This window comes from Cuculus canorus, chromosome 5 (assembly GCF_017976375.1).
Source record: "Cuculus canorus isolate bCucCan1 chromosome 5, bCucCan1.pri, whole genome shotgun sequence".
Classification (NCBI taxonomy): domain Eukaryota; kingdom Metazoa; phylum Chordata; class Aves; order Cuculiformes; family Cuculidae; genus Cuculus; species Cuculus canorus.
In genome coordinates this window covers 64,305,624-64,320,882 of record NC_071405.1, presented here as the reverse complement: position 1 = coordinate 64,320,882, position 15,259 = coordinate 64,305,624, and the positions used below count along the sequence as shown (strand labels likewise).

The following is a 15,259-nucleotide window of genomic DNA, read 5'->3' as shown; positions in this document are numbered from 1 at the left end:
TCATGTGCTTTCAAAAACATCTGTCGTGTTGGGTAAGATCAACAGTCCATTCAGCTGAGTCCATGTCCTGCAGTGGTCAGCAGTGAATGTTTATGGAAAAGTTAAAAAAACCTCAAACAGATAGAATGGTTTCAGAGTTGGAATTTAATAAGCGTTAATTGATGTCTCTTCTGCTGTCTACTTAATTACTGCAGTAATCTGTATTTTTGCGCTCCACAACATCCTGTAGGAACAAGTTTCGGTTTTATTTTGCACCACGTGAAAATAGAATTGCCTTTTGATTGTTTTAAATCTCCTGCTTGATAATTCCATCGGGTACCTTTTACTTTGTAAGTTAAGGAAAAAAGTGATAATCGTACCTTATTATTTATTTTCATGCATTTTATTGTACTCTTGTCTGCTTACAGCTGATGCAGCTCCTAGAACACCCTCTAACATTGAACAATGAAACACTGATTATGAATATACTTACTGGAGATTCCACAAACATATTTCCATAGTGGCTGGAGTATTGGGACCCTACCATCCAGTATGGAAGACCCTTGTAAGATGGGAATAACCGCTGTACAAGCTGATACAAAATAAGCTTTCTTCCTCTCTTTCTAAAAATGATTTTGTTTGAGAACTCTTGAAACAAAATATCAAAAAATTAGCTTCAATTCCTTGCAGAAGAAGAGTCATTAAATATGCAGTGCGCCAAGACATTTAATTAATTAAAGAATCACAAGTTTGGCGCTTTTTATTTCCTTTAACTGTAATTTTTCAAACAATGCTGGCCTGAGTCATGCTCTTATGATTAGAGGATATCAGGAACCTGAATAAGACACTGACTTCATCCTGTGATGCAATGAGAGTCGCTTTCTGCTGAGAACTTTTAAACATCTGACCCTATACTTGTACCTAAATAGGAAGTGAGTACTTTTGAAATAAGACCTCTGTCCTTGAAAATAAAAAAACTACCCATTTTTATCTCTTTCTTTTTTCATTAATGATTTTTTTTGCCATTTAAATGGTGTTTGATTTCTTGCAGCATCTGCATGCATTGGAAACATCAGATTTCCAATTTCTGAATATTACATATTTTCCTATTAAAACTGGTAATTCCTGAGAATACACTTGAAGATTTTATGCGCCTTACAGTTCTAATGAACACTGCAGGAGCAGGGAATGCCTTTTTAACAAAACCGTGGAAAGTGCTTTACTCTCATTCTTTTGAGCATTATTTAATTTGCAGCACAAAAAAAAAAGATTAATAGATTTACAGATAGTTGGTAGAATATATGCCACTACTGTATAAAGACCTAAACCTGCTACTGTGATGCTGACTTTTCTCATTACAAAGTTATAAAGATCACATTTCTAGATTTTATAGGATTAAATTCTGCAGTCCCCAAATCAGAATTTTTGCAATTACTTGTTAAATATTTATTTTTAAAAAGTGTGACAAGTAGGTTTATTAATATTGTTGCTATCTATAAAAGCAAAGACATTCAGAATGTGAGATGCAACATCCGTGAGGGTCAAATACCATTACCCATGAGAGACAGGACGTGATCATATGTTAAATTAGAGAGTTGTGCGATAAAGTGGCACTTTCAAAGGCCACGTTGGCACTCTGAACCTCTTGAGGATTTGTAAATACCAACTACTGAAAAAAAATCAGATCTGAAGAGAAGTATTACCAACTTTCTACCAGCTATGACATTCCCTCACCCAACTCCAGAACTGGTCTGAAACTCGGAATGGACAGCAGATAGCTGAGAAACAGAAGTACTTTGCAGCTGCATGGATGAACACAGGAGTTTTGTATATACCCAAAAGAAAAGATTTCCAGATTCTCACTGGAGAACACAGCACTGCGGACCAGCCTTGAACGTTCCTGAGGTGTAACAGCTTAAAGTGTTTAAGCAACTTTAAAATACGTTAATTTTCCCTCTCTCTGTATGTATGTATTTGAACAGATTAAAACGACCTTTATCAGAAATAGATTAAAGAAGTCCAAAGAAGTAATCTTTTTGAAATATGTACAGGTGTAGATGTGTAGATGTACATACATAACTTTGTAACATTGCACCAGCAAGTTCACGTAATTCTTCTGCTAATATAATAGAGGATAATAGGGAACAAAATTCAAAATATCTGTGATTTAAAGACAAGACTTGTCAGTCTGGGAAACAGACTGTTGGCAGAATACTACTAAAAAAATATTAGTGCATACATAGTATCTTATACTCGATTCAGATATGCTTTGAGCTACTTATAATACCAGCAACTTAGTCCTGTCACACTGTGAGCATGGTATTTTCTGCCTTGAATACCCGAAGTCAGTTTTGCACTGAGCTCTGGGTAGTAGATGATGATCAAGAAACCATGTTTGGTTTAAAAAAAGATACTGGGAAATATATGCTTTATTTATTCTGCTTTTGTAGCCTTTTTGTTTAAAACCACGATCAGCCCTTAAGAAGCATTACCAATCTCATAACAAAAGCTGTCTTCTTAAAAAAGCAAGTACATTTCAAATACTGCACAGAAATGTTGTGTGCTTCATCAAGGAAAAAAAAAATCCAAGAGGGTTTGGAGTAATTAAGTATATCAGCAATTGATTTTCTCATTAAAATAACTCTTTACTTTTAATGCAATTTTATTTATTTTCTGTGCTCATGCTGGCAACAAAAAAGTAAATTTCACTTCTCATTACAAAGTTTGCTGGGTACCCTAGAGACGGCAAAGGAACTAATTGTCCTCAGAGTTAACGAAGAGTTAGAGAAGAGAAACAAGCATCTCAAAGATGTAGTCAAGTTGAGGTGCATGGTGATCGGCACTTGCTACTGTAGGACTGTGGTTGAACAAGCTGCGAGGAATGTTCTTGTGGGTCATTATGTTGGAAATCAGAAATTCATATGTAATCAATGCAATCAACACTAGCAGGAAGTGTTGTATGACTAGAAATTTCAGTGCAGAGAAAAGAATTCTGAACTACCTTCCTGCTTATGTGGTTCACCTTGTGGAGCAATGATTAACTGCACTGGAACAGGCTCCACAAGAAAACTATGGGAATCACAGTTTCTTGGAAGAACCTAGGGCATATCACCTAAATTAAAGTCCATGAAAAATCTAGACTTGTGCCACCATTTATGTAACTTCATTTTAGATCCTACAGAAAATATATCCAGTGTCGCAACATCAGGCATGCAATGCAACCCAGAAGCTTAAAAACACTTGCACCTCAAGTACAAGGATGGTGCATCACATCGCAGACTCTACAGTGAAATATCCATTCACTTACAAAATACTTGTTTTTAAGGAAGCACCAAACTGAGAAGTCTTCAGTGCCGAAAAATGAGTGAACTGACATAAACAAATATGAGCAATCATGATTGTGCTGTCACATGGTAGACTATGAAGTAGCCCAACATCAAAACAAAAATGACTTGTGATAGACAATGAATAAGTAATTTCTAAAGGTTCAAACATAAGTCATTAAATAATTACTTTGTGAGGGCTGCATCATGTAATAGGTGTTCAGAACTTTATACCATGCAGAGTGCCTTTGTAAGCCAATTAAGTTAACCATCACTCAGCACTTCGCTGTATTAGGCACTTCTAATGAACTTCTAAATTTTATGCGAGATTTTTAGCTAGATCCCACCTTACATAATAACAGCTTGTGATAAAATAAGAATCTTTTAGAAACCAAGCGTCTGTTTACTGACTCTAACAAATAATTGAACAATGACAAATTCATTTTTTACCTCTGAAGGCAGGCTTTTTTGGTATTTCTTTTTCTTAAGCTTAGAACAAATGTCAGTCCATGGCTACAAAAAATATTGCACTAGTGAATTAAATATAGAGAAGTGAAGGGGAAACACCATGCCTGGCATTATTAAGAACTTTTTTTTTCTTTTCTGGAAAGCATCACAGAAACAGATAAGTAGAGAAAAGGGATAAAGATACCACATCAGAAGCAATACACTACTTTTAAATAACTTATTTTTCCAAGTGTGTTATAAGGAATGAAACCAAGAGGAAGCTGGAAAAAAATCCTAAATAGTGCTTTAAGCAGGCTCTTTACCTCCTAAGAAAGAGGAGAGAGGTGCCCTTTTTTTTTTTTTATTAAGTGAGCTGTCTCACCACTGCAGATTTTTCCAAGTCCTTGCAACTCTAATTAAAATGTGGTAATTGGTTATGTTACCTCAATTACCATGATGCATGGACATTGATGCAAAGCGACACCAATTGAATCCCTTGGGTGTTATACCCCAAGGCCATCCCATTTATTGTGGCCTTATTATTTTCAATTATGTGGGTGGATGTACAGCATATTTTCAAGCCAATACAGATGGGGCATTTGCTGGACATACAGTGTAGGATACACATGACACGGCTCAGAAGAACGGGATACATTGTTCACGAAGTATAGTCGTGAACTTAGTGGTCAGACAAATTAATATTTCAGATATTTTCAAGAAAACGTGCAATTACAACACCTTAACCCAAATTGTCTTAGCTTAAAATCTCCATGATTAATAGTGTCCCTTCCGTAATTAGCCCTCTCTGTTGAATAGGAAAAGTGATTGTCTGCTGCATAAAACAGATATTTCGCATTCAATGAATGAACAGTCTGGAGAAAAAACAGTTTCTCCAGTCACCAAAAAGACAGAAAGACAGGAATATTGAATTGCAACTTAAGAAGTAAAATCCGCTAGAAACCACAGTTTTGTCTCCCTCCCAGCTAGAGCAGTACAACAGTTTTATATACTTCAGCATTGGTAAAACAGTGAAACAGCCCCAGAAAAGTAAAACAGTCCTAGAAAAGTGAATTTCCATGGTCACTTCCTTGTAGCTTTCTATACAGAGACATATCTGACCTGGAGGGACATCTCCAAACTGTGTACTTGCTGGAATAATCCACTGAGGGTAAACGCATAACTTTACATATACATTTACATTTATTTTATAACATTGGTTATACCACTGGCTAAGCAAAAGATTAAAAGAAAATTGCATAAAACAATTGACATATTCCCACTTTGACTTAGCTGTTGTAAACTTGTGGGCATAATCATAGCTGGATTTGTCCCAAACATTTTTTTTATTATACTGTCTTTCAAGTAGACCGGACCCTCTAAAGGGAAGTGCATTGTGAATTAAAAGTTTCTCCAGCTGTTGAGCAGGAATTTTAGATGGCAGTTTTGGGTTTAGTTGACTGGAGAGTGTTGCTATTGCTATTGCAATTGTCAGACAGTCCTTTTTCTTTTAAGATGATTGCCAGCAGGGTCTTGTTAGGCAAACTATAAGGCATCTGTGTAGTTCTGACATATAACATTATATCAGCAAACTATGGAATGATAAATCTGGGGGAAAAGAATTTACCACAACAACAAAACAGATGGGGGAAATAAAAACCTCTTTTGCTAAAACAGATTAGGATTGCTTCCAGTAACAGACAAGTCTCCTACTGTTTTTTAAAAACAATCTTTGTTTTTTAATTGTACGAATACTTCATTCTTTACAGCTAGATTAACCTACTGAGTCAACCACATTTCACCCTTCTAGAGTGATTCTTATTGATAATTTCACATTCTAGACATAAATTTTGGTTTATGAGAAGGGCATCTTTTACCAGACTTTAGGTGCTTGTAATATATGCTAATATCTCCTCGTTACCTGTAAACTTATGGTGCCCCTATTGCAGCACGCACCTTGTGAAGTTCCACCATCTGGATATCGAGCAAGGTGCAGTACCCTCACCGTGCCTCAACTCCTGATTGATTGCAGTCCCAAGCAGAAACACGAGACTTACTTCACTCCTGCTGCAAGAGCAGCGTCAAGCTCTGGTTAACTCATGATAGTTTACTTAGGGTAACTACAGCTACCAGCAACAAACTACTTCCACACAGCAACTGTCCACACGCAAAAAGAGATACTGTGCCTTTACTATATTGACTTGGACCTCTGTTCGGCACTCTCTAATCTTTCTCATAAATGCAACTTGATTCTCTTCCGGGTTCAATATAAGATACATATTTACTACAACAAAATTACAAATTTTGTAAATTAAGAAGGCAGTTTATCATCTTTATAGTACTTTACCATTTCGAGAAATACAGTAGAAACCCAGTCCAATCTCTCTTGGGCAGTTATGAACCCAACAGATACTCACGCACTAGCAAGTAAAATTCAGGATTCTGGGAACTACTTTTTGGTTTAGCTGTTGCCTAATACTGCACACGCTTGTTCTTGAAGCTCCAAAATTCAACTGTACAGTCACAAGTAGTTTCATCTTTTTTACACTTTTTCTAATCAAATAATTTTTTTGACAGCTTAACTGCCTCTCCTCGATTATTTGCACTTCTTACATTATCTGTTGACTGCTCCCGTTCTTATAACAGCAACATTGACACTCCATCAGGTTTTCGATGATGTCATCATTTTTAGTGATGTCAAGTTGCCCCATACATTGACATGGCCCTTTTGACTTGGTCTGAAAGTCTATTCAAACTGTGTTCCATCCTCAAGTCTCATGTCTATCTCAATACCTAAAGCAAAGCAGCCAATAAAACAAACAGGCAGAGGAACACTCCTACTTTATAACGCTTCTTAAAGGTAGGCAGGCAACAGATTATTAGAAACTTCAACAGTTCACTTTTCCATAGCATCCTCCTCACTAACTCACCATTTCTTGGCATGTTTAGACTAATAGTATTTTTGCTCAGGAACTTCTAGTGTTTCTAAACATCTTGTATATCTTCTTACTACACTACTGTCACTGATCAAAAGAATTACAACTTCTGTTTATTTTTGTAAAGGAATATTAACAAAAAGAAGCCAAAAGTAGTATTCAAATATTAGATAATTGCTGGGAAGTTATGTATGTGTCAAGTGTTTTTCCTTTTATTTGGTTGATATATATCTAAAAATTTAGGTAATCAAATGGGGTATCATTGCTGCCAATGTAGCTGCAGTGTACAGACTTCAGCATTATGATGGCAGCACAAAACATGCTGAGCCAATTCATCCATTACAGTCAACGGTGTTACAGTAGAGATTATTTCGCTCCCCCTATGGTTTACTGTTTAAATGTAGATACTGCACTGTAATATAGTTTTATGCTGTAGAAAATCTGTCTAATTTGTGCCACTTAATGGATGGTTTAAGCAGAGTGCTATTTTGCCTCTTAGGAATCATTTCCCTGAGATAAAAGCAAATTAATGCATTTTCCTTATATTCAGATAACACAGAATTGTATATTAATCACATATCCATGACATTCTATGTGAAATACATATCTGCTTCTGGGTTGCTAATTAAAACCTTTCTTAAAGAGAAAACATTTTTTCTGAAATTTATTTACAATCAGTGAAATACGTCTATGGGTCCAATTATGTTAGGAACTGAGCAACTTGACAGGATCACAAGCGGTCAGGTTAAATACATAGCAAATAGAACACGTATATTCTGAGTTTATTTCTTAATCAGTTTTGTCTGTAGAATACAACGCTTTGTGAAAAATGAAAACTTCACTTGTTAGCAGTAAAGACTGGGAATGGCATCTTCAGTCAGAAGACGGTAATCTGAAATAGAGGTATTTGTCTTGCACTGAAAAAGTGTCTCTTGTGAAGAATAAAACCACATGAGAACTTTTTAAAGCAAGCATCACTCACCGAGACGTTTTCCAGTCTCTTCTGTAGTCTAGTTTGCCACTGGACAGCTTGCATGACAATGGCTTCCCACCTCCTCTCAAGGTTTACGATTATCAGCTGCATGGACTGGTGATCTGCATTCAGGTTGCAGGTCTCCTGGTCATCCAGAAGGTGTTGGCACAGTCGCAGCACAGAGGCTACCCCACGGCGCCTGTGTTTGATCTCACAGCATAGAGACTGTAGCATAGACAAACAACAGATGTCAGCGTGGAATACCTTGCAAATTAAAACTCTAACTATTATCTGATATTTAATGGTGCCTAATCGCTGCCTTACAATAGTTTTTTCAGCCCTTCCATAAATTCCCATACTTAGTGTCAAAGCCTAGTGTTTTATTTTCAGATAAACACAGTCTTAATCTTAATAGCACAGAAGAAGTAAAGCTACTTTCAGTCTTCTTCAAACAAATGCCATGCATAGCTAACTGTCTCAATAATGTTGAATGTTTTTATGGTGTAGACTGGTTTATTCTTCCTTTTATTTTCATTCAATGGGGAAGCATCTGAAATGAGTTACCCTGACAGTTATCAGCTTCAGTAATTCTTCAGGAAAAAAAAAGGCAGGAGGAGGGAAGGGGAAACTTTTACTGCAACGAAAAAAATATATATTCTTAGAAAACCAATGGAAATTATGGGTCAAATGTACCCTGCCAGAGGAGAAAATTTAAGAAAGGAGAAAATTCAGTATAGCATTCTTTACAGACTTATCTTTATTATCATAAAATATTTCCAGGGTAGTTACGTATTCAAGTAAATATAGGAATACTGTGACGACTGTATCCTTCTTAAAGATAAGCTATTCACTGTGTTTATTCCATCATACCAATTACAGTGCTATCAAGCACACAGTCTGATGTGAACTGCATGATGGCTGACAATTGCTAAGCCCCAATATCGCTACAGCATCAATATCGCTGAATATTGGTGGGAGCCAGGATAGGTTTGTTCTACACTAGAAACTTAACTACACCGAGAATCTCATAGGATGGCAATGTAAAAAATGCATCCTATTTGCCAAACTAAAGTGAGATCTACACTCTGGAAGCAGTTAATGTCATGGGGTGCTTTTGAGCATGGTTTTATCCACAATCACACCCTACCATCATTCAACATCAAATTAGGAATTTATTATCTCATAATATGTTTTAATAGAAGTAATATAGTAATAATATGTTTTAATAGAAGCTGTGTACAGAAGGCACAAATGCATCTGAGGATGACAGCTTCAGCCCAGCTTCTGAGACCCTATACTTCTACAGCACTGCATGCTTCAAGTATTCAACTATTATCATAGGCTTGTGCTACTCCTGAATTTAACAGGACTGCGCTCCACACGTGGGAGCGTTCCAGATAATTTAAATTGTAACTTGCCAACATCTGTTCCTCTCTGTGGGATGCCACAGATGAAAGTGCATGACCCCATGAGAAAATCTGAACTATCATCTTTTTTGAAGACAGAGTATTTGCCTTTGAGCTTCCAGTTAATCATAATAAGCAAACAAAAAAAGCCACCACATCTCTCAAAGCGGTTCACAAGTGCTAACTGATAAAAAATCAGAACTTGCCTTCCTGAATTTTATTAGTAAAACAATAACATTCTATAGCAAGTGAATTAAAGTTCCAGGTTTTCATATCACTTTTTTCTTTAAAAATTGGAATTTGCACTTTGAAATGTTGTATCTCAACCGAGCACTTTGCTGCTGCAATATGTGCTTGATCAATAATATTAAGCCAAAAGTCTGAAGTATTGGTGTAAACACCTAAAAATAAATATCTTTGCCTATGGGTAGTGTGCAAGTGATTTTCTTATTCAAAGCTTTCAAGAGAAATGATGATTAAACCCACAGACGTAGCTGAATTACTAATCTACTTTCACTGGCACAATTGGGCCATACTAACAGTTAACAGATTGCTTATTAATCAACAAGGGTAAACAAGACAATGCAATCTCATTTAAAGTGGAAGTTTTAATGCCTAAAAGTATTTGTGTTCAAAATGTTAATCCCAATAAGGCTTCATTAGAAGATGTCTTAAAATGATTAAGTACATTTCATGGTAAAGTACACTGAGAAGTATATCAGCAGCTGGGCATTTCATACAGATGTTCCACTTATTGATATAATGCATTCTATAGCTATTTAAATTACCCTAACTCTGTAATAGCAAGAATTCTATTACTTCTGTAATGAGAGAACCCTGTACCTTAAATATTTCTGAATTTTAAATTAGGTCAATGACAAATTCCAAACCCACTATTTATGGCAAAATATGACCAGGAATTTTATTATTCGATTTATACCAGAGCTGCATTTTCACTTACATTTCCTGAACTCGCCCTTATTTATTTTCCTAGAGTTCATTACTAGTTTTCTACATAGTTCTTGATGCAAACACTACGTCTGGCACATTTTCTTTCTGATGCTGTCCATTAGCCTAATGTCACGTCAGAAAAAAACCAACCCAACCCCAAAAAATCTACCTAAGGATAAAATCAGGGTTCTTATTTTACATTTTATAACAGCCAAGCACTTCAGTTTTATGGAAGTGATGGTAAGTTATACACTGACGTTGTCAAATATATATAGATCTGCACTAACTTCATGGAAGTCAATACAGCTCAGAATCTAGTCCCGTAACATTAACTTACCTTGACCCATCTGATTATGTCACCCTTTGTAAATATTATTTTTTTTTTGATACAATACCATATAACACAGTGAGGGAAGGAGTATTTAATTCATAAGCCATTATATAGGAGTTTAAATGAGGCCTTTATATTGTGTTATCTGAAAGCAGAGCTACAGCATCAAAGTCACTTCTAATTTACATCAATTTTACACCAGCATAATAATAGTACCTTTACTGAAGCTATTTCTGATTTACATGCCTGTGACAGTACAATTAGGCCTATGGCACTTTTGTTTCAATTTTATTACATGATATTATGGTTAATATTAAACAGGAGAAGAATGAAGTTCTTGTATCTAATAACACGTTGAAAGGCTTGGCTTTAACAACAATACTTTAAAAGCCAGAGAACTTAATCATATAAAGACATCTTTAAACCCTATATAATAGCACTAGCAATAATAGATCTAAGCAGTATTAGGGTATGGTATATGGTGTCCTTAAGGGACACAATAATTGCCTGTATCCTATGACATGACATCTCACAGTGTTGTATATCCATTCATGCTCTGAAATGTTCAAAACGGCATGCTTGTATAAAAACCCGTTAATACACCAATTTTACGTGCGGAGTATGCTTTCAGGATCACAGTTACTTTAATTAGAATATTTGCAAGGTACAGTTCTAAAATGTGAATTAACAGCTATAATCCACAATAAACAAAAGAAAGACAATTAGTATCTCTCCTGAGGCTTGGGCCTGATGTTCTACAGCCGCTACAGTAAGCTGCTGGGTACTTGATGGTTCAGAAAATTAGGAAATGGTTTAACAGTAAACTGAGGAGCACCAGTTAGGCTCACTTAGGTTCCTGCGCGTGTAGAAGGTTTGCTGAAGTACAGAGTAAGAAATCAGACACTTTTGACTGCAGTTCTCACACTACCATGTGTCCGTTGAGCTGTGGTAACTGTACATACAGTCCAAACCCTTGCGAATGTGGGAGAAACACATTCACTTAAATAATTTGCAGAGAGACTTAAATTAATGTGTTTGACTTTTTTTGCTGGGGGTAAGAGTATACACAGTAACTGCAGCTGCCATGTATGAGCTTGATTTTGCGTTTGACTCCTTTGCTTTGCAACAGATATCATGATAACATTGAGGTATTATTCATTATAATATTACTACAAGTTATGTTTTCCCATATTGAGGATTCCTGCCCATGCTGGAAGATTTTTCTTCATTCTGCCTACTGCTATTTTCAGTGCTTTGAAGTTATCAACAGCATAGCTAAAAAGGGCTAGCTGAAACTACTTTCACAGCTTGTTAATACCATGCCTTAAATCATCTGGAAAAGCCCATGCTGAGTCAAATGACATCAAACACTCTTTCCAAGCCATGGGCTAGTGGCACTATCTATGGGGATGGAAGTAGCTATGATCTGAACAGAAGGTGCTCTGCATAGCTCCGTGACTCCTAAGTGAATGTCATATGACCAGAAACACGCTTGCAGCTTTAGACTGTGCCACAGTGTGGGAGGCTTAGAAAGGTGGAAAGTTGAGGAATATTAGAGTTCTCAAGCCTCAGTCCCCCTCCATCCCTGAACCTTCCTGCAGTGGGTCAATGCCGGAGCTGCACTGCCTGCTCTGCATGACCGAAGGACGTGGATGGGAAGTAGGCTTTCTCCCACAACATGGTAGATAATTTGGCCAATGAAGCACTGTTACATCAAGGGTTTTGAGCAGGGGTTTAATACTGATCATTTAAAAGTAATAAGGTTCTCAGTGAATTCTCTGGGACTACTTGCACTTCAAAATAGTTTAAGCCACTTTAAGGTTAGTTTAGCCCACTTAAATTCACATAATCCCTATATATTTTACGTGATCTGCAATTCTTTCAACCATTTCCATCTTTCTTGCTTTCACTCTACAATTAGGAATAACAAAGGTTCATGTAAAGGTGCCCATAGCGTTCCAAATAATTGGAAAAAGACATGGTAACTTACACAGACAAATTTTCTTTGTGCTTACGGGTTCAGAAGAACTGCCAAGGTTCTTCTTGAGAGAAATGCTATTTCTAGGCTTACGTTGTGCTTCCGTGTATGAGCAATACCAGGAGTTTTTAGGAAAAAGAGGGAAGATCAACCGGAGATAAACCTGGAACAACCAGATTCAAGATGAAGTTTTTGTCTAACCTTGGTCTGTTGAAGGCTTACTCTTTCTCCTCTTTACAGAAAGCTGGTTTGTGAGGGAAGGGATGATGCTCTTCCTATTGCATCAGCTGTTGCCTGATGGAATATGGAATGAAGATGGAATTGCTTTTACAGAGTACAACAGCCACGTGCAGAAATTAGTGCAAAAATCTGAGAAAGGAAGCTACCCTTCTGTCTACAACAATCAAACTGCAACTCTTATAAAAATGTAATTTGCCTTTTTACGTCTGATTCTGACTGGTGTAGCAGTTCAGTTTTCAAGTGTGCTGACATAAAACTTTAAGAATTGAAGCTAACATCACTAATACACCAATGAAAGGATAACAGGAAACAATATGCTCGCAAATACTGGCTAAAATTTAATGTTCAGTGTTTTTTGTGAAATGGCAATGCCTGTTGTAACTTCTCTTGTCTGGAGTGATGCACCCCTGTACTTCCATCATTACAGGACACATGGTGAAAATAAGAATTTCTTTCTCTGAATGAAAAAGAAACTAAGCAATTCCTAAAAAAAATATTAGTAAGAAAGTAATTCCTCAAAATAAAAAAGCTAAATGAAAAAGATAGGGAATGAATGATGACTTGTCATCTTTTAGAAAAACACTTGAAAACCTGTGTGCTTTTGCTGATTTCAAGGTTAAAAGAAAATGTCACCTAATATGGGAACTCAGTTGCATATTGTGGGACTTAATCTATACTGGAGCTAAATATTCTATAAGTATTCAGTGAAGTGCAAAAAACAGCAATTGAAAAATGACATGATTAAATGGCACAACATGCAATCATTTGCTCTCAATTATATCAATGTATCTTCTTCATTTCAAGGAGTCAGGCAGAAATATTGTTTTTTAAATGCCTCTATTAAATTGGGCACCAATAATAAAATAGATGAGACTCCTAATAAGCTCATTTACGTAACATACATCACATACCACAAAACTACGCTCTCCAAACAGGTTTGTTCGTAGATTTGTCTCCTGGTTGTCACCAGTCCTGGTAATATCAAAAGATTTCAAAGGCACAAGGCTTGCAGACCATTCAATGGAAAACCTTTGTACTTAACCCTTGAGAGATCTTTAATGCTAATTATGGAAAAAGTATTGATATAATATCTTTGCTGTCACATTTTATTACAATGATGGTCACAACAGAATCTAGAACTGACATTTTAGAAATATCGTCTAATTGCAAGTCAGAAATACGGAATGACAGTTTAAAGTAGAATATGACTTCTTTTGAAACAGTGAGCTGGTTCTCCTTATTTAAAAGCCCTACTTTTAATAGCATTACAAGCACTAAATTGCCACGCTGATCATATCTCTCTGTAATTCACTGCTTAGCAAAGTGTCACAATCTGTCTCTTGCAAGTCTGAGCACAGTTCGCTATCTTCCTTGTGAACTGTGCCTCTTTCTATATGTGTTAAAAATGGCAATGAACTAATAGGGAAAGGTACTTAATTTTTGCACTGGCTTCAAGAATTGACATAGGAGCTTATGTTCTACATAATATCCAGTGCTTAATAAACTTTGGTTAAATATTAATTAATTTGTTTCACTAGCATTAAAAACGTATATGGGAATTTGTGTTTATTTGCAATTAATAATGCAAATAAATGTATTACTAAGGTAAATAAATGTATTTTGAAAGAGCATTTTAACAGTACTCATATTGTTCCCCATTTTACATCAGGACTAAAATATATGCATTAAAACCAGTAAAAATCCAGAATAGATTATTTAGGGCTTATTGCATAAAACCTGCTATTATAGCTCTAGACTATTCTTTAATTTCTTTGTTCTATTCCTTATGCTTGTTTAAGCACTTCAAAATATTTGCTTGTAATGATGTAGTTCAAGGGTCTGATATTTAGCTTATACTCCCATGTAACGAGTAGTATGTAATATACTTCTCTCCATAAATTAAAACATTATTAAAATTCCAGACATAGAAAACAATATGAAGATTAAGTTACTATAAAAGAAACTATAATAGCTTACAGATTGCTTGTATCATTACTAAAGTGCTGGTGTATATTACAATGTCTCGCTGGAATAAAGAATGCGCTTTTGGCAATAATCTGCCAAAAAAGTGCCCATTACTGTTACGATGCTCCTATCTTAGCTCTCAACTATTGTGCAATTACAGGAAGGTAACTTAAAAATAAAAGAAAAGCATTGTTGGATATAAATACATCTTCCCTACTGAAATTCAATATAGATTTTCTAAAACTTATTTTTCTTGTGTTTCGTATAAGGGATTAATTAGATTCAGTTTTGCACTGAAATATCTTGGAGCTATTTACTAGACACTGCAAAGCTAGGGTTAATGTGGTTCTAAGGGATAAGCCAAGTTATTCAGACAGAGGAGCCAGATGCAAGAGCAGGAGGATCCAGTTCTCTAATCTGGCACTGTTTGTGTTTATAAATGCCTTCAGTTCATGTCCTCTTTTCATTCAGTTTGAGTAATTCTCTTTCCAGAGAAATAGATCCAGTTGCAAAGAAATGATACAATTCGCTAGGGTTCCATCTTGCCCCCTTCCTAAAATAAAAGCATCAGACAGGTAGGATAAATATCAGCACTCTGTTTTGGTTTTTCCAATGAAGCCTGAATCACACTATCCAAAAATTAATTTGCCATTCATTCACACACTACAAACTTGGAATTTTTGCCGCAGTGCTGCACTGGGCAAAGTTTCAAATGGATGTGTGTGGAAATTCA

At 36.0% G+C, this 15,259-nt stretch overlaps 1 protein-coding gene across 5 annotated transcripts in view; it reads right to left on the bottom strand.

Moving 5' to 3' along the window:
* Positions 1 to 15,259, bottom strand: part of AKAP6 (A-kinase anchoring protein 6) — a 273,822-nt gene that overhangs the window by 21,670 nt on the left and 236,893 nt on the right. For all 5 annotated transcript variants that reach the window (XM_054067984.1, XM_054067987.1, XM_054067986.1 and 2 more), the window contains exon 12: positions 7,665 to 7,880. In XM_054067984.1, coding sequence (XP_053923959.1) covers positions 7,665 to 7,880 — 216 coding nt within the window. The remainder of the gene's footprint in view (positions 1 to 7,664; positions 7,881 to 15,259) is intronic.